We start from the raw sequence: 20,700 nt of genomic DNA on the forward strand, positions 1-20,700 counted from the left end.
GCGTTATGAGGAGGTTTGAAAGCCCCCAAAGGAAGTCCAAAAATGTGCGGACTGTTGTTTTTAAATACAAGCATGCGTACGCTTTTCAAATGTTTCCGTAAACACCAAAGTTCCATTTAGAAGTTAGACAGAGCGCGTCGCCGAGCAGACGCCAGCGAACCGGAGGAGGTAGTCATAGCAACAGAACGCCGCTTCCGCACTTCTGGATGCGGTAAGTCGCCGGAACACAAGTACTGTCATTTTAATTATACACGCTGACATCCCAAGTATATACTGGTAAATCTAACATTCACTTAAATGGTATGAGACTACTGGATGCTTTCAACTGATTTCCTTTTGAACTGTCACCAACTGAACTGCAGGGGTAACATTTTAAAATATAGCGAAACTCGATCATAATGCAACAATGTTTCCATCTAACATGTAGGCTAATAAAATATGCCATTTTATTTGTTCATTGTAAATATTTTATTTGCAAACATCATACTTTTTTCGCTTATTTCAGTAAGGCCGGGTTTGGGTTTAGCCTAAACCAGGAATAGGCCATAGTTCAACTAGGACATTTAAGCAATTTTTATAAACATGCCTTAGAAAAAAGCATTACTGGTGTGCATCTTAAGACAAAACAAAGGCACTGACATGTTTTAAGATCAGTCAGTGCAAGTTTATTTTAGTTGAAACAGCTCAGTTTTACATATTAGTCTAGGACTAGGTTTAAACCTTGTCTGTGAAACCGTGGGTTAATGTCATAAAACTAGGGAGTTAAACCAGTAGCAGTACCGAACAGGTGTTGTGCCGAATTCTGCACCCTGCCAGATTATGCACCCCCTAGTATTGGTAGGTTTAGGAGTAGGTGTGGGGGTGGGGTTAGGATTAGGCAATCAGGTAGTGACTTCAACTAGAAGGTGCATAATCTGGCAGGGGTGCAGAATTCGGCACAACACCGGCATTGTCGCGTATACATGACTGAAGGTGCAAAACGCGGAGGAACAGACAAAAGACTCGATTGAGCGAGTCATTTACATTGGAACCGCTCCGATTGATTTAAACTCAAAATCAATTCACTAGCAAAAACAGATCAAAGAGCCATTCATTTTCGAATTTCGACAACGCTTATAAAGATTATAAAAAGCATGTAGCCGAAACTCTGAATCAGTTAAACCATTGTGTCGCAAAATGATTCACTGCTTCGAAGCGCTCCACTCGGATCGCGTATATCGGGAATCATTTGATTCAGATTGGAACTTCGGAGCATGTTTGTGAATCTTTTGATTTGTATGTCGGAACTTTGGATCAAGCGGGTTTGCGAATTATTTCACAAATCGAAAGATTCATGATATGCTCTCCGAAGTCTCGATCTGAAATAATGGTTTGCGAATAATTTGATTTAGAACTTTGGTGCGGATTAGCAAATCTTTTGATTCAGACCGAAACTTCGGAGCACGAATCATTTGATTTAGGCTAAATCAGAACTTTTAGCTGATTTGTGAATCATTATACCGTTCAGGACTTCGGAGCGCATATCGCAAATCATTTGATTCAGATTGGGACTTCGGAGCGCGGAACCTGAATCATTTGATTTAGATCGGGACTTCAGGGATGGGTTCGTGAATCATTTATGGACTTCGAGCGCATATAGCATAAACATTTTTTTGATTTCTTTCTTTTTTTATTAAACAGTACAAAACATCAAACCATTAAGGATGTTGTAAAAACAAAAGAAAGAAGGTGTCAATGGTGTCAATCACTGCAATTTCGAGAGCGAGTTCCGTTTCGTACACACACGAAACGATCATTGAGGATTCACTCTCATATTTAAATGCTGTTGTCACTCCTGAAACCTTACAGTGTTGACGTGGTGATACTTCCTCTGGGTAACACTTTGCTGTTGTTTTATTAACTTGTCTTTAGGCACATGCCCACTCTCACTGTACAGCAACACACAAACAATACGCAATCACAAATTATAATGTTGAGTGACACTATCTATCAGCAACGTGGCATTATGTGCATTCAGCTATTTTAAACTTTACATGGCAGTGTTTTTCCATTCTGAAGGTCAGCAGGATCTTGCTGTAAGTGCTGTGTACAGTGATTACTGATCGCTCATTACCTCCTGTACATAGAGCTGAACAAATATTACTGACAGGTGCTCAGGCTACACTGAACAGCACAATCAGTCCAAACAAAGCAGAACATCAAGCAGCCATATGGGGTCCGATTAGAGATCTGCACCTTTTATGACATCACGTCTGCAACAAGAGAACAATGAAGTTTAGGGAGCCGCAATTAAATCATCATCTTAATATGTCACAGAGTGAGCCATGAGGGAGCCTTTAGAGATAAAATCCATACTGAAGGATGCTCTGCTATTATGTGACCAAAACAGATTCATATCATGCTCAAACTGCAGGACACAACCTTTCTGGAAATGTGTCAGAGTGCATGAGGGAGACGGGAGAAGAAGAAAAATAAACTGCTGTTATAGAAAAAAAAAAAAAAAGAATCAATAATGGGTAAAAACAGATATTACTTTATGTATGGAAATATCTAATAGTCAATATTAAGGGTATGGAAGAATAATTACAATTTCATTTATTAATCAAATTTATTATTATTTTTTTATTTCTTAGTATTGTTACAATTTTATACAGCTTACTGTGTATATTAATATATAAATAGCTGGAAAAGGATGTAGAGCTCATTTCAGCTTATAGAATTATAAAATATATAAAAATAATCAAAAATAATCATTAATTAATCAATATAGTTATATAAATAATGTGTTCATTTGCAATGTACAAATTAGCAATGTATGATTTTTTTAATGGAGTTCCAAAATATAAACCAAGGGACTTATGTGTAGGAGGCAGTACTGAGTTGATAAAAACATAATATGACTGCATTCTCTAAAACAAATTTATTATTGCCAATTTAACATAATTATCAAGGACAACACTAATAATGAGCACTGTATAAGGGCTCCACTTGTTGTTTGAGACTGTGTACAGATGTGTATTCACTGTTCAATAAACAACTGAATGGAATTGAATTAAGCAAGCTACCGTATGACGCTTTTGAATGTCTGTAGAGAAATTAGATTAAGAGAAAGTTCCATGTCTTATTTGGACAGATTAATGTTATCTGTGCATTCGGCCACCAACAACACCAACACCAATTTGTCCAGAGCTCCAGGTTAACAGCTTGTGGCTCAGTGGACAAACGTTCAGAGACCTGTCTAAAAGCTGTTTCCATCCAGCAAACAAGCAAACAAATAAATATATAGGAGGGTGAAAGGATGTAAGTTTAGTATGTATGAAAATCTTTTTCATTCTGCATTTTATTTGCATACTTCAGATACTTAAATGTGTTATGAACTGTACAACATGATGATAATAATGCTTAAATAGATGCATTTCTATTGGTTGGCAGTTGCTAATGATGTGTTTGTTGCCAGTTGCTGGGGTGTTGCAATAATTAGTTTAATTAAATATTTATAAAACAATATACAAAATATATCTAAAATAGTTAAAAGTAGTTATATGCAATAATTAGTTCAATTAAATATTTAAATAATAATAACAATTATAAATTATATCTAAGTAAAATTGTATAATGTAATTAAAATAATTTTAAAATATATATAAATAAAATAAAGTAATTATCTTTTGTAATTACTGTTTTAAGTTTTCACTGTATGTTTATGAAGGTTTACACTTTTTATTACCAATGAATTTACATGAATTTTCTAGTAATTTGTGATTACAGGAGTTTGTTATTATTTGTCTCACAAATGGCAATTTGATATAACATCCTATTCGAATTTGACATAACTAGAAATAAAAAAATGTCATAGCCTATGTATTGTTATTGTCACTACTAGTACACCAATAAAGACAAATACAAATGAGGATAGCAGTTAAATATGTTGTGCTACAGGCTTTTTAAATTGTTATCAAAGAACAGCATATGGTATGCACATTTCTTTTCACCCAACAACAAACGTGCAATAAAACATAATTCATAAACAGCCCACAGGTATCTCACCACCAGTCAAAAACATGCAGCGTATTGCTTTAGAGCTGGACTTTGTGTGCTCACCATCTAGAAATCAGTCACGACAGAAAATGATATTTACACGATGGTCTGATATCTCAGAGCACACAACACCACTTTCGTACAAAAGCCTGGAAAAAAACCAAACAAAAAAAAAAAAAAACAGCCATTATTCAGCTGATAGTGATGAGCAGGACATCCATCTTCATTAGCCTGTTTCTCATCAGATTTAGTGACATGTGAAGTAGTCAACATTCATTCACACAAATAAATGAACAAGATAAACAACAAAATAGATCAAATCTCCACTGCACATGGAGCCCCCACATCTGACTCATCGTTTAATCCAAATATATGAATATTTCAAAGCAAGGGCCACAGTCTGTCTAGAGCTGTTTTTAATTGCCATTTTTGTCATTATTCTATCTGTGGGTTTCACTTTTGATACATTAAACTTTACTTTCTCTTTTAGTGTGCACACAGCTAAATCCAAACAATGAACAGATTAACATGGATAGACTGATGGATCCCTTTTTAATATAGGGACACAATATACAAAACAGTATATAATAGCATATAATTACTGAGGCACCACTAAAAGGGTTTTTGGCATCATCCTTCTGGCTTGATTGACTTGTGCTGTTTTGCTTGTGGCTTGTAGAGGAAAGCAGCGCTAGTTTTCAGTGGAGGCTGCTCAGCTGCAGCGAGCGAGACACAATCACACTGGTGCTTTAGATGCTGCCCGTGTCCTCAGCTGTTTTCACTTAAACCTCATCTATCACTCCACTGGCTGTATATAAAAGCAGGAGACCTTTTGCTGCATCTGTGAGAAATCTGGCACTGTGTTCGAAAGGGCAGGTCATGTTTAAAGCAAGCTGTTTAAATGTGACTGAAACGTGATTTTAGGCTGTGCTGGGTAGTAACACAATGACAGCAAATTATTTATCTTCTCCCTAATTATTCTTTTTTCTCCTTTCTATACTCTGTGTTATAGTAGATATGACTATATTGTTATGTAATGTTATGTAAATAAATTTGCAAACCATACTTCGGAGAGAAAAAAGCCCCTTAAAATAAAATATTTACTTGAAATATCTCTGAGGAAGTTAATATTTCAAATAATTTAACAACACATTCACTTTCACAGTTCTCTGATGTCAGTAAATGGTCACTTTGACATGCAGGTAAACAACATGCAATGTTTTTTTTGGCTTTATATCAATTCAAAACCCCACTGCAGTTCTCACATTAAGCCCAGTTTGGGAAACCCTGGTGTAATTGTATGTTTAATGAATTTTATATGTTGACATCAAAAATGGAATGTGTTATCTTTCTCTTTGCTTTTTTATATCAATACACTGTAAAAAAAAAAAAAATAAAAAGTTGAGCCAACTTAAAACTTTAAGGCAACCAGCTTCAGCAGATTTCTGAGTTTGCTCAACTTATTTTTGTGGGAGATTCTTAAATTTTTGTTGTATGAAATTAAAACAACAAGTTGAGAAAACTCAAAAATCTGCTGAAGTTGGTTGGCTTAAAATTTTAAGTTGGCTCAACATTTTTTTTTTTTTTACAGTGTATGGTATGTTTAATGGTAAGTTTAAAACACGTTTGATAAAAAGTAATGTAAAAGTAATCGAAAAATTACCTAAAATATATTACCTAAAACGAGTAACCTAGATTGCACCTCTAAAGTTTTCATCACGTAATCAGTGACAGACAACAAATTGTAAGTAATCTACCCAGCACTGATGTTAGGTCAATATCCTTTAAAATCATCTTGATCAGTTTACATTTTAATTGATATTTCATGTAGCTATATAAGTATTTTTTATTTATTTCCCTGCAGTGCCAAATTCTTTAAGGTAAAAAATATTGTTTCTGAACAAGGGCCGTCATTTTTTCAGCCATATACTGAAGACCCCTCAACAATGCTATGTAGAAAAGGCTGATCTCAAAGGTTTGTTTTAGATACAGTGTCACCATCTAGTGGAAAAACTATTTCTTGTCATTTTCATAATGTCACTACTGATTTTCCTGACTTAATGATACAGCGCCATCTAGTGTATCAGAAGCATCTTTGTATCTTTCACTTTTATATACAAGCGACAGAAAAATAATACCTATTATAAGGGTTAATATCATTTGTGGAAGTAAAAACAGAAAAAAACAAACAAACAAACAAATGTTGCAATTTTATATATATATATATATATATATATATATATATATACATATGAAATGTATATATATATATATATATACATTTCATATGTGTGTATTATACATATATTCTACATAAGTATATATTCTCTTGGTTCAGATTGTATATCAGTGTAGTATGAGTTATGTTCAGCAGTGTTTAGTAAAAGCCATGAGTGAAATGTTAGACTTCCAAAAAGGACAAATCATAGGAGGCCATTTAGTAGGGGCGTCTGTAACTTTAACAGTCCAGTTGTTTGGTGTTTTAAGAACAGCACTCTTTATGATTAATACTGTATACACCAAGCATAGAAAAATGAATCAACAAAGTGGGCGAAAACCAAAAGTGAATGATAGCGACCGTTGAACACTAAAGAACAACAAACAACAGAACTACAGCAGCAAACCTCAGTATTCACCTTAATGACCCTGTCTCCACAAAACCAACATCTCTGAAAGAATTGCTAAAACTAATCACAGATCGCAATGATAAAATACTAAAAATATGGTGTCATGATCATAAAACCTGGACAGTTTTGAGCACCAAGATGAACATTCAAATGGAGACTATTTAAAAGTTGTATGAATCTATTCTGAGAAGGTTGGAGGCTGTATTAACAGCAAATGGTGGCAAAACACCTTTATAATGAAATACTGCCTATTTCACAAAAATAAAAGCTCATTAAAATTCATCAAGTAAAACACATCAGTATTAGTTTGAAATTGATTCATACAAACAAGCAGACACTTCAGTATATCATTTGATTTATTCACATATTTGAAAAATATTGCATAAACAGATAATCATTTTAAAGGCACATTGCACTGACAGCCTACTGAACTTATTTAAAAAGTAAATAAAAACTCATTCAAGCACAGGCTAATGGTTTGTTAGGCAATAATGCATAAATGTGACCAATCGCAAATGCTGAATACATATACATGTGTATGTGCACAATAGAATTTAGTGTATCATTCTCATGCAGGTGATGCACAATCATATATTAAAATACTGTATCTGAGTAAAATATTTTCAAAATAAGTACCTATTTTCTTAATATAAGAAAAACCTAAAAGCTTCACTGATACCCTTCATTGTATCAACAATGAACTCACATGTAAGTCTCTACATGCCATAAAAATCATGAACCCTCTAACATTGTTTCCGGGAGCAGAATGAGTCTGTGTTAGAAACTGCGGAGAAACTGGAGGGAAAGCTCGTAACCAAGAAACATGGTTGCACACATTGGAAATCCTCTGATAGCATTGACAGTCGCTCCACGAAAGAAAACCTGTATTAGACATGGATAGTAAAGTAGGGAAAAAAGAACAAAAGCATCAGTATTACATTCATATTTCACAAAATTCTGAATCAGCATATTAGAGTTGTTTGAGTATGTGATATATATATATATATACAGTATCTCACTGAAGTGAGTACACCCCTCACATTTTTGTAAATATTTTATTATATCTTTTCATGTGACAACACTGAAGAAATTACACTTTGCTACAATGTAAAGTAGTGAGTGTACAGCTTGTATAACAGTGTAATTTTGCTTTAACATTAATGTCTAAACCACTGGCCACAAAAGTGAGTACACCCCTAAGTGAAAATGTCCAAATTGGGCCCAAAGTGTCAATATTTTGTGTGACCACCATTATTTTCCAGCACTGCCTTAACCCTCTTGAGCATGGAGTTCACCAGAGCTTCACAGGTTGCCACTGGAGTCCTCTTCCACTCCTCCATGACGACATCACGGAGCTGGTGGATGTTAGAGACCTTGCGCTCCTCCACCTTCCGTTTGAGGATGCCCCACAGATGCTCAATAGGGTTTAGGTCTGGAGACATGCTTGGCCAGTCCATCACCTTTACCCTCAGCTTCTTTAGCAAGGCAGTGGTCGTCTTGGAGGTGTGTTTGGGGTCGTTATCATGTTGGAATAGAAGGGAGGGTATCATGCTCTGCTTCAGTATGTCACAGTACATGTTGGCATTCATGGTTCCCTCAATGAACTGTAGCTCCCCAGTGCCGGCAGCACTCATGCAGCCCCAGACCATGACACTCCCACCACCATGCTTGACTGTAGGCAAGACACACTTTAACTCCTCACCTGGTTGCCGCCACACATGCTTGACACCATCTGAACCAAATAAGTTTATCTTGGTCTCATCAGACCACAGGACATGGTTCCAGTAATGCATGTCCTTAGTCTGCTTGTCTTCAGCCCAATTTGGACATTTTCACTTAGGGGTGTACTCACTTTTGTGGCCAGCGGTTTAGACATTAATGGCTGTGTGTTGAGTTATTTTGAGGGGACAGCAAATTTACACTGTTATACAAGCTGTACACGCACTACTTTACATTGTAGCAAAGTGTCATTTGTTTGAAACCTTCCAGTTTTGAAACTGCATCCATCAGCAACTTACATGTATTCCCTCTGTCTTATAACTTTGCATGATGCAGTGCAGAATGCCCTTGTATTTCCTGTGCTGCATGGCATCCGCCTGCAACCGGCTTTTCACCACATCTGCCGGTGTGGCGGTGACCCACGAGATGGATCCTGTGAAACAACAGCATAGCCACAAGTGAAATCTCATGTGAAGTATTCTGTGTCCTTAAAATACCTGACTCCCAGTAGGGCCATATTTTGGTTAAACCAGGCCTTTCCCGTCACACAACAACAGGAGGGAAATTTTTAATAGGAAGTACAGTGAGAAATTTCAAAACAATGCAGCCTTCCACTATCCTTAACCAAACGTACACTTATTCATCAGTGCATGACTGCTGAGAAGTGGTTTGGTGTCATACAGAGGGTCTGACATTCAACACGTGTGCAAACAGACTGAAAAACACTACAAGTGCATCTGGTGTTTCTTTTTGTAAGCATCACATTCAGGCAAAAGGAATAGCTCTGTTAAACCTAGTAAACTGAATTTTATGCAAGGTTTATACTGCATTCTGAGATAAGATATGACCACATTTTACAACAGTATTAAATGTATCTTTTGTGAAGCCAATCCTATAATGCATTATGACAAGCATAGAAAAAATTAAGGAGTAGTTCACCCAAAAATGAAAATGGGCTGAAAATACTCTACGTCAGACCATGCATGAGCAGTTTAGCATTCCATCACTTACTCACCAATGGATCCTCTGCAGTGAATGGGTGCCGTCAGAATGAGAGTCCAAACAGCTGATAAAAACATCACAATAATCCACAAGTAATCCACACCACTCCGGTCCATCAATTAGAGGCAATCGGAGGCAACAGTTTAAAGTAACAATGTCTTAACGATGGATTTGTTTCTTAGAGACACACAGCTGATCATTTCAAGATGTTAATTGATAGACTGGAGTGGTGTGGATTATTGTGATGTTTTTATCAGCTGCTTGGACTCTCATTCTGACGGCACCAATTCACTACAGACGATCCATTGAGGGAGGTCAGAGGTGGAAAATAACTAATTACTAAGTACATTTTTTTCTACTTTCTTGAGTATAATTAAATTGTGGTACTTTTACTTTTACTTGAGTAAAATAAAACTAAAGTATTCAACTTCGCTACATTTATTTTTCACCAAAAGTACAAAGTACAAAAAAACAAACAAACAAACAAACAAACAAAACACAAAGACAAAGGAGCGCCGATGGAGAAACAGCCAGCCGGCGTTTGACCAGCACTTATGAAACTTCTGGCGTGGAGCCCTGCGCTTCAGGCAAGGTCTGACTCGGGTAAAAAATGATCAAAACTTCCAGATCAGCTTGGGGGCTGGGCGTTCAAACCGCGCTTTGCTTCGACTGTAAATCACCGGCTTTGTCGTTGTGAATCAGCATAGCGTTTCAATATTTTAGTGAATGTGAGCTATGCCAACGCCTCTGATTTTAAATCGTAATTTACGGAAGCTAAAATAACCTCAACATTAACAACAACATTGAAATAAGAGCGCATGCATTTTTACGTGCATCTGGCTTAGAGATCAACCATGATTTATCTGTCAATTAGATGCATTTTTACCGGACCATTTATTCATATCCAAAACGAGACGATGTGAACATGCAGTGCATGTTTCATTCATCCTCGAAGCCGGAGGGCGCTCTCACGCCGAAAGTCCAAAACGGCCTAATAATAAATAATAACTTATGACGTGTAGGAAATCCCTAATATGGACAAAGGCATCCCACTATGGCTGTAGCTAAAAAAAAAAAGGTAATTTCAGGTCATTTCCAAGTAATAAATATAGTACATGAACAACGCAGTGCTAATTGACATACCATTTATTACAGTATAGAAACTATTCTGCCTGTGTTTGTATAAACAATCCTAAAATTGTCATTAGGAAAATACAAAAAAAAAAAAAAAAAAAAATTAAAATATATATATATATATTATAGAATACAAATGATTGGTTATGTCCAGCAGTGTATTTGAGTTCTTAGCCAATTAAAAGACATAAGAAAAAATAAAGCTTGTCAATTAGATAAAAGTTTTTTGTTTTTACATTTCTGTCCCCCTCATTTCTGAAATGATGGCTACACCCCTATGTGTGCAGTATAGAAAACAGAGCACAAGTCTGCTTGTGCTTGAATGGTTTAAAGTCATAATAAAATGTGCACAAAGGAATCGATAAGAGGAATCAAAATTTTAATTTTATAACAAGTACACGATTCCTGACCTTAAGCATCCTATTCCAGAATTGGAATAGATTTTGGATTCCCAAGCCTAGGTATGGGTTAACATGTTAAATAAAATGCTCTTTTTTTGTCCTACCAAAAATGTGCCTGGAGTCCACCTTTGTTATTATAACAACTACACTTTCAATGTGATTTTAAACCATTCAAGTCAAGAAGACTCACGGCTGTTTTCTGTGCTGCACACACATCCTTGTATTAGTGTTCTTTAGCCTGTTGATTTTCATTCATAGTATTTGGCTAACTATGAAATATTTTGCAATAAGATGATATCTCAGATATATTTATGAGACTAATATCATGTTTTGCTCCAAAATCACTATATAACATCAGTCGTGTTTGAAACAGTTAGCTTCTGTGGTTCCATGTTGCTTCTTATAACAGTGAGACAGAAAATATATATTTTTTTAATAAAATTCTATACTGTGATACAAGCTATGTCAATTAGCATTGCATTGCAATTGAGTGTTTATTGTCTTCCAGTCAAAGCGTCTCTATCTGCATGTTATTCAGCTGTAGTGTTATCTGATGCATTTGTCCATATAAGGGATTTCCTGGGTCTCACTTGTGAAACAGACATTACAGTACATGGGTGTTAGGATTAGGGTTAACCCTGCTCCATAATGCTCACTTTGTCTCAATTTGGGTAAAATTAGAAAAATAATACTAAAATACTTTGTAACGCAGTAATTTGAGTTGTTTTTCAGAATAGTACTTTTTTACTCTTACTTGAGTCGTATGATTTTTTCAGTACTTTTACTTGTACTCAAGTAAATTATTCCTTAAGTAGCAATACTTTTACTTGAGTACAATTTCTTAGTACTCTTTCCATCACTGTCCATTGGTAAACAAGTGATGGAATGCTACATTTTTCCAAAATGAAGAAGAAACAAACTTATCTACATCTCGGATTGCCGGAGAGTGAGTACATTTTCACCAAATTTGAATTTTTGGCTGAAATGTTCCTTTAAGGTGGCAGACCAAGTGAGAAAATGTTGATTATACATATAATCCATTAAATACCAAATGCAATCTATTTCAAATGGACTACTGTTGGACTCATATTGTTAGCTTAGCAACAGGCTAACATAAAACTAATGAAAACAATTACAAGTTGAGCCTGTGCATTTGAAAGTGTATTAAATCAGTCACTTATTAGGTTCAAGTTTTGGAATAGGGCCCATGTCTCATTTACCTGCTAAACCTCCTGATAGCCATATGCAGCAGGGATGGGGCGTGGCATTGCCATCAGGATTCAGCCAGTTACAGAATAACGTGTATGGTATGAAGTACAGGGTGTAACCAGGTACATCTCGTAATATCATGGCTCCCGCGCCTCTGTAGAGCCCTTGAATTCCCTCGTTCTGCAGGACGGTACTAATGCAGTGCAGTGGCCCTCTGTACAATGACTGGGACTGAATTCCCATCGACCGCAGAGGGACACTCCCATTCCCAGCAAGGTTAAAGTTCTCTGGAAACGCACAAAACAGTAAATGAGAAACACTCATTTATTATTTCCCTGGAAATGTTTGTCTTTGAGAAGCTTTCAGTAACCATTCTTCTAACATGAATATGTGCTGTCTGACTCCATGCATAGCTACTGGGCGCTAAAATGTATTTATAGCCGCGACTTACCTGCAAGAACAGGTTGGGTTTGCATCTGCAGTCTAATTTTGACAAGGTCAACGGGGGCGCCCATCCCCACTGAAACCAGACCAGTCAGCATGCTCGCTACAGTCAAGTCAAGCATGCTGCATGGGTGTCTGCCGTCACCATAACGATATCTGCTAATGAGACGCTGCGTGTTGCTGAAGAAGCCGAACACCATAGAGTTATAGAGGGTGATGCTGGCCAATGGAAAGGACAGTCCTTTGAAAAAGCCTGTAACCTGAGACAACACAAAAGAGAGATCGATTGTGTGCTTTTGCTTCCAAGGAAAGGAAATACCTGTTTACACCAAAAAATTTGGTCATTCCTGATATGCAGTCTTGGGAGTATCGTCCCAAACCCTGTGATGAGGATATAGCCTGCTCATTATGTCTGAGAATAAGGGGGCTGGCTCCCTTATACAAATTTAGTCCCATGCCCTTTTTATTAGTGGCTTTCGTCAATTTTTTATATCTTGATATAACCTAATCTTGATATCTGTTGCAACCTAGAATTAAACTGCTGGTCTCGTCTGGCCAGAGCAGAACGGCACACTACTTCCCTTTTTTAATACTGTAACGCTGCTTTGACACAACCTATATTGTAAAAAGCACTATATAAATAATGGTGACTTGACTTGACTATTATATAATCATATGATATACAATTCCTAAAAATGAAACCACATTATATGCTTTCTGATAATTTTCCTCCCTCTTTTTGAGTGGATGTTGCCATTTTTGTTATTTCCCAGAGTTCTGAATTAATTTTTTACATGAAAAACTGGCAATTTATGAGGAAATATTCCATATGTTTACTTGCAGTATTTTTAATTTTGTCCAGCTAAAATGTTTTCTTTTGGAATATTTGTTGTTTTATGGTTGTAATAATTGCTTTGGTCACACTTTAGTTTGGGACCAATTCTCACTATTAACTACTATTTTGCCTCAGTAAACTCCTAATTTGCTGCTGATTAATAATTAGTATGGTAGATGTTAAGTATGAAAAAAGGGATCTAAAATATGATCATGCAGAAAAAGGCATTAATATGTGGTTTATAAGTACTAATAAACAGCCAATATGCTAGTAATATGTATGCTAATAAGCCACTAGTTAATAGTGAGAACTGGTCCCTAAACTAAAGTGTTACCATTGCTTTTCTGTCTTTAATATTGTTTCCATCTTGTTGGTCTTGTGAAATATTCTTTTTAGGCAGCGGCTATTTGCACTAAGTGAGCTAAATATGCAAATAGCGTATTTTATTCAGAGTATCTATTTACATTTAGTGCAAATAGCCCGCCTTGTTGGCAGAAGCTATTTACACTAACTCCAACGTGTGATTGGGATAGTCAACATTATAAAAGACGTCATGAATCGTCAGCTCCAGTGGCGCAGATGTTAAAGCACATCCAGTGGTCTTTTTGACGCTATCGACCTGGGAAATTACGGAAATAAACAAAAAGTTGAAAATAAAGTATCGGGTAGGGTTAGGGTAGGTGTAGGGAGGGCTTTAATGTACCAATAAGGTGGCATCCATTTAATCATTTGAATTAAAATTATAATTTACACTCAATATGTTATTATTGCATACTGTTTTATAATGTAATACAATACTGAAGTGCAGATAATTGCCACTATTTGCAACAAGAAGTATAAATAGCAGATATCCTAAATAAAAGTGTATTTTTATTTATAAAAATACACTTTTTTTATAAAGTGTTGAATAATTTATATAAAAATGTATATATTTATAAAAATACACTTATATTTATCCTAAATAAAAGTGTAAATAGAATCTATAGCTATTTGCACTTAGTGTAAATAGCATATTGCTAAAAATACTGCTGTTTTCACTTAGTGTAAATAGAATCCATTGCTATTTGCACTTAGTGTAAATAGCATATATTGATATATGCACTTAGAGCAAATAGCCGCTGCCTATTTTCTTAGTGAGAGATAGATTCTATGTTAAAATAGCAAGATTTTCTGCTATTTATACTACTTATTGCAAATAGTGGCAATTATCTGCACCTCAGTATTGTAATACATTATAAAACAGTATGCAATAATTACATATTGAGTGTAAATTATCATTTTAATTCAAATTATTAAATGGATGCCACCTAATTGGGTCATTAAATCCCTCCCTACACCTACCCTAACCCTACCCAATACTTTATTTTCAACTTTTTGAATATCTCCTTCATTTTTATTGAAAATAAATGCCTTTCCGATGCAATATGATATTTGAAAAGGGAGAAAAAAAAGTTCGGCAAAAGGTGGGTTTGAACTCGAGTCAATCGCGTCAAGAAGCACGCGCCTTACAATCTACGCCACTGAAACCAACAAGAGTCTTTTTTTCAACCCGATCTCATGAAAGTGCGTATAAATAGTATGCCAAATAAAAATGAAAACTCGTGGTATTGATACGCAAAAATGGACTTGTATGGTGTGTATATGCTACACGATGGGTAGGATTAGGGTTGTGGGGTAGATGCGTATCATATGTATTATTTATACGCATTTTCATGAGACCAGGCTCCTTTTTTTAGTGTTGACTGTCCCAGTCACACGTTGGTGGGCAGAGTTAGTGTAAATAGCCTCAGCCAACAATGAGGGCTATTTGCACTTAGTGTAAATAGACACTACGTTCTTTTTATCTATCAAAAGACAGGTCCTTAATTATAGCATCCTTCAGTAAGTGACATCATCTTTGGTAAAAATTTTTATGATTTTAACAACATTTCAAATGATGAAAAATACTCCAAATGACTAACCAAAAACTAAGTGTCAATCTCTGAGTAAAGGAAGTAACTTCAATCTTTATTAGGGGCCAAGCACTGAAGGTGCGATGGCATCTATTGTATCCGTTGGTGTTCTTTTTCTTCTTCTTCTTCTTCTTCTGCTCTTGAGTCTATGGCATCCCATAGAACCACTTGCGGGAAAGTTATGAAATTTGGCACACATATAGAGGACAGTCTCAACATTAACCACAGCAAGTCTCTAAGTCAAACTCTCTAGCGCCACAACTTGTCCAAAGTTTCACTCATGTTTATGCTAATAACTTTTGAACCATAAGGCACAGAAGAAAAACATTTTTTTTCCTCTGAATCCTTGGCTCATGCCGAGTCAAATGAATAAATTTTTGCTATTTTTAATAGTTCTAAAAAAACTACTTTTTCGAACTCGTCCTAGACGGTTTGTCTGATTTTTGCCAAAATTGTCTCAGATCATCTTCAGACCATGCTGGCAAAAAGTAATGGAATTCAAGTTGATTCGTCAAACCATTCTCGAATAACACGCAAACAAATTCGACGAAAAGCACGCTAAAATGGATGCGAGGCTATACCTCTGCAACAGTTTGGCGTATTGAGATCAAACTTGATGTGTGTTATAACAAGCATGACCTGAGGCTACCTGCAGTGTTTCGGCACTGTGCCACCTAGTGGTCAGGAGATATGAAAAATGGCTATTTTTGCTTATAACTTCTAAATGGTTTGGCCAAAAATCACAACTGGTCTCTTTAGATTCGGTGGAGCATGCCGAGTGAAATTATATCCAATTTTCCCAATTGTCCCATGTCAGCCATTTTGGGCGTTCGGACATTTTGAATTTTGTCATAAATTGCAATATTTTATGAACGCATTGACGTATCGTTACAAAACTCTGTATGCATCTTTGACACCATGTGTAACTGTCATAGGCCGGTAAGAGCTGTTGCGTGTGAACCACACTCCCCTGATCTCAAGACGCACTCTAGCATTTAATGCTAGTGGTCTTTAGCCTCCTTGTTAGAGCACCCGCCTCCCACGCCGGAGACCACGGTTCAAATCCCGCTCGGAGTGAGGCAAAATAGAACCGGTTACACATGCCCTGATGGTACTCAAAAAGTTTTGGGGCAGCGCCACCTTGTGACAAAAAGTTATAATGAAATTTCTAGGAATGCTAACAACTTTTGCTTACATAAGCCTATTGTAATGAGACTGATGTTGATAGATTCCTTGGATCATGCCGAGAACATCGATACCAATTTTGCCATAATTGGCTGAACTTCCTGTCCGCCATTTTGATTCATGTTGAAAATCTACTTTTTCTAACTCCTCCTAGACCGATAGTCCGATTTTCACCAAGTTTGACTCGGATCATCTTCAGACCAAGCTGGTAAAAAGTTATGGATCAACGCATCGACGAATTTGCTGGAAAGATGCCAAACTGCATCTGAGGCTGTATCTCTGCAAAGCTTTGACATATTTACATGCTTTCTGTGTGTGTATGCTTCAGTGTCTGCGCTCAGAAAACCGGACCGAATTGAGTTCTCGCTTGCGTCGTCAGATTTATCCATATGCCTGCTCTTCTCTTACTCGTATTCTATTTACGTTTTATGCGCCTTGCAGCTAGTGTATTTTAGCCTCCTATGCAGCAGATTCTTTCTGAATGAATCTCTTCCCAAATCGTCCCTCCCTAAAATTTTCATCTTGTTTTTATTCGTTGACGTAAATGTTAATTGATTTACGTCATAATTTTTGTCATTCAAAAAGAGTTTTCGTTCGTTATCATCTCGTTGTGGTTAGTGAAAAAATTATCGTTGACGAAAATTATTCGTCAACAAAATTAACACTGATCGGAGTAATTTAACGCGTTATAATTTTCAAAATAGTAATTAGAGTATAGTTACAAGCCGAGGCCTCTATAAGTTACTGCCGCGTTACATTGCTGACAGAATGCAGTGTTTTATAATCTAGATTGTGAAAAGGGTGTAGCACACGCACTGTGGAGTGGATTACAGACCTGCACTCCCGCGAGCTCGGGACAAGATGGGCGAGTGCTGGTGCGGGCGGGTAGACGCTTGTGTGTGTGCGGGATGCGGGATAATAAAATGATTCACAGGACTCCCGCAAAATAGAAATATCTAAAACAAATAAACTGTTATTCATCTATTGCACAAAAGCAACAAGAATATAAAATAATAACAAAAAACTATTATTAGGCGCAAGCGTAGGCAGAGTTTTTAGACTATAACACGTGCTTGCAGCATTGAGCAATGTTGATTTCTGGAACGCAATGGCCAGTTAGGAGTGCAGTGCTGAAATGTGCATGCTCACGAATCCTCTCATTATAACACATGAATTGTAGACATTATGAAAGATTCATTATGCATATATTCATTGTGTTATAAAAGAGCTTTGTGATATTGCGATGAACTTCTTAGAGATTATAAAAGCAGCGCTATTTGCTGGCATTCTGACATGCCAAACCATGTACGCAGCAGCCTATGCTTGCTTTAGTTAAAAATAACAGTGTTCTGTGAATATTGATGCTTTAATAACAAATATTTATCGGGACCGTTTATGCTGGGATTTCATGTAAATTTCATGGATGTAGCCACAGAAAAAAACGTACCTAGTAATGTAACTAATTACTTTTGAAATAAAGTAATTAGAACAGTAACGTGATTACTTTTAAAAGGAGTAATCAGTAATTTAATTACATTTTCAGAGTAACTTGCCCAACACTGCAAAGAACACACCAAAATGATTTGATTACAGCGCCACCTGTTGGTCAAAAGTGATAAGCCAAATAATTACTAGAGGTTGTATTTATGATTTTTCAGCCAATTTGATATGATTTTTCAATTACTCCTCATTTTGCCTCTGTAGTACTTGGCCCCCGTAATTGCTGCTTGCAGCTATATTTTTCATTGGGATCAACCCTCTAATAGCTGCATTTACATTGCGTAAATAATATTTCATATACTTTTCATAAATTTTAAGTACCAGGGAAAATAAGAATGCCTCAACGAATACAAGGATCTGTGGTTGTGACACAATAATTGAGAAAAAATACTTGCCAGTACATTTTTAATTCATTTATAAAGATAGTCAGTGTAATAAAGCCTTACATTTTCCTTTTTGTAGATTGTTACAACACAGTGGACAGTATTCTTGTATGCTTTGCCAGCTTGTAAACGAGTCTGTAAAAAGAGCACAAAGGATTTTTTTTTCATTATTCCCTCAACTGACACTTCATTCCTAACCAATACATTTTATACCAGTGGGAACTTAGAAAGTAAAACTGACTACCTTTAGAATGGAAATATAAATACATAAGAACTACAGCATTTGACTGTATATGAATAAATAATAAATACGTAATATAGGATTTGTACAAAATTAATCCCAAAACAAGGATCTGTCTTACCTTGACTGTGTCAAGCGGATGTCCCACAATCACACTGGATGCTCCTGTAACAAAAGCAGTTGCATATGTTCAATATGTTGCAAGACAAGCACAATAATGATAGATTCTGCCTGTTGCATAGCTTTGTAGGAGGCTCTTCTTGCAGAACTGAGTGTCCATTTTATGAATAAGTTACATTGTTATGAACATTTCATGGTGGGTGCACAGGCACATTAGGGCTATACAAAATAAATGTTTCCTTTCAATGGAGAACACTAGGTTTCCACCCCGTTTATGGCCAAGAAATGTGGACCAGTCAGTCCTTCAGTGCCAAAACGTGTAAACTCAGCGTTGTTTGCACATAAAATACTTTGGACACAAAGCATTTTAACGTTTTTACTGACTTGGTTTTGACGAACACGTGACAGAAATTTCGTTAAAATAGAAACGGATGTATATTCTCTTGAAACTTGGAGAAAAAAAACAAACTTTTTTTTTACTCTTTCAGGAGAACATTACTACTTAGCTGATAAACATAAACAAAGACGTAAAGACTTTCCATCTCTCAATCAAGCGTGTTTTCGACTCTCTATCCTGACAATGTTCCCTTTTTCTCTGTAGTTTCAAGAAAAAATAGCAGTTTAAACAGTTTAAAGTAGCAGATTCATTGAAACTAACCAATCAGAGGGTTTTTACATATAGACGCGACGATAAGTAGTTCGCAAAACAAGATAAACTTCCTTTAAGTCGCGTAAATATAGGCTTCCGATAAATTACGCGATATTGCTCTGCAAAATGTGCGTTTTGGGGTTTGTTTGCAATTTTAAACACATATGAACCTTTTTACAAAGTATGCAAAACAAATAAAACTCACCTCCAATCCATCCAGCTAAAAAATCGTCCAAATGAAAGACTGTCATTGTACAACAGAGTGATTTTATACCGGAGATTCGAAAAGCTTCGGCATTGATGCGGTTTCAGTTGTTCACGCTAAACATCCGTAAGCTTCATTTAACAGTTGGCCAGATCAATAAAACAGAGGTAGTAACCTCAGCCTCATCCACATATTTACATCGCTGAAGGGGGAGTAAACGGGGGCGTTGCCGAGATACGAAAATAGATTTGTCCTCCAACAAACATTCAGAATTAGCTGATTAAAACAATATGCTGCATGCATATTTCACACTATTGTGTAATATGACTGGTAAAATGTAGGATTCTTTATCATGTGACTCTTAACGTTGCTGCTGAGTTTCTCTATATATTGAGGAATGCCTGGAATGTGGTGGTGTCCATGACAGAAAACCAATAAAACCATAAAACCAATATGTTTTTTTACAATCATTCTCTTGTAAATAATATTTAAATTATTGCTAAATGATAATGTTGACTGCCCATTATTTATGCCCCCATCACCCAAGTCCTTGACATGTAAGGTGTAGGTTGGGAAGTAAACAAACCCTCTGTTAATAATATGCTTCAAGTCCATGTGGAAAGTTACTAGCTGTTGCACTGGAGTAATGTAAAGTAAGTGATGTTTTGCAAACTTTTGTACATGAACTATAAGCATAAGAGTTATGAGGACTGCCAACGAACACTAAAAAAAATAAATAAAAACAACCCACTATAAAATTTAAAACGTAATTGCTGCCTTAAATCAAAATGGCGCCAAAGGTACAACCTGCAGTGACTTTGCACTTTTTCAACCCACTTTCAATTTAATATCTGAATTTGATTGAAACTCTTAAGCTGATAGAATCAAGTAGTCAATAAATGACAGAAATTATTGTGACTGTGATTATTGTGGACTGATATCATATAGATAATATTTTAACCTGCACATATAGATGGTATTGACTAACCTGAAGCAATCATACTGAAAACATGTTCCCTTCATTGAGAAATATACTGTTGGTTCACATGCCCTCAA

The 20,700-nt window shown here is 36.1% G+C and overlaps 1 protein-coding gene across 1 annotated transcript; it reads right to left on the bottom strand.

Moving 5' to 3' along the window:
- Positions 1 to 7,024: 7,024 nt before the first annotated feature.
- On the bottom strand, positions 7,025 to 19,824 carry slc25a48 (solute carrier family 25 member 48). The gene is made up of 7 exons (XM_058798374.1): positions 19,645 to 19,824; positions 18,792 to 18,835; positions 18,493 to 18,564; positions 12,582 to 12,834; positions 12,142 to 12,417; positions 8,684 to 8,817; positions 7,025 to 7,547 (listed from the first exon to the last, which is right to left on the bottom strand). Exons 1-7 carry the CDS (start codon positions 19,688 to 19,690, stop codon positions 7,443 to 7,445), a joined length of 930 nt encoding a protein of 309 aa, XP_058654357.1. The 5' UTR covers positions 19,691 to 19,824; the 3' UTR covers positions 7,025 to 7,442.
- Between the last annotated feature and the right edge of the window lie 876 nt (positions 19,825 to 20,700).

Source organism: Onychostoma macrolepis, chromosome 14 (genome assembly GCF_012432095.1).
Source record: "Onychostoma macrolepis isolate SWU-2019 chromosome 14, ASM1243209v1, whole genome shotgun sequence".
Classification (NCBI taxonomy): Eukaryota; Metazoa; Chordata; class Actinopteri; order Cypriniformes; family Cyprinidae; genus Onychostoma; species Onychostoma macrolepis.

Coding starts and splice junctions, on each gene's coding strand:
- slc25a48 (XM_058798374.1), bottom strand. CDS start 19,690: ATGACAGTCTTTCATTTGGACGATTTTTTAGCTGGATGGATTGGAG. Junction 12,418..12,581: donor AACCCAACCTGTTCTTGCAG/GTAAGTCGCGGC, acceptor GTGCGTTTCCAG/AGAACTTTAACCTTGCTGGG. Junction 7,548..8,683: donor ATAAGACAGAGGGAATACAT/GTAAGTTGCTGA, acceptor TGTCTAATACAG/GTTTTCTTTCGTGGAGCGAC.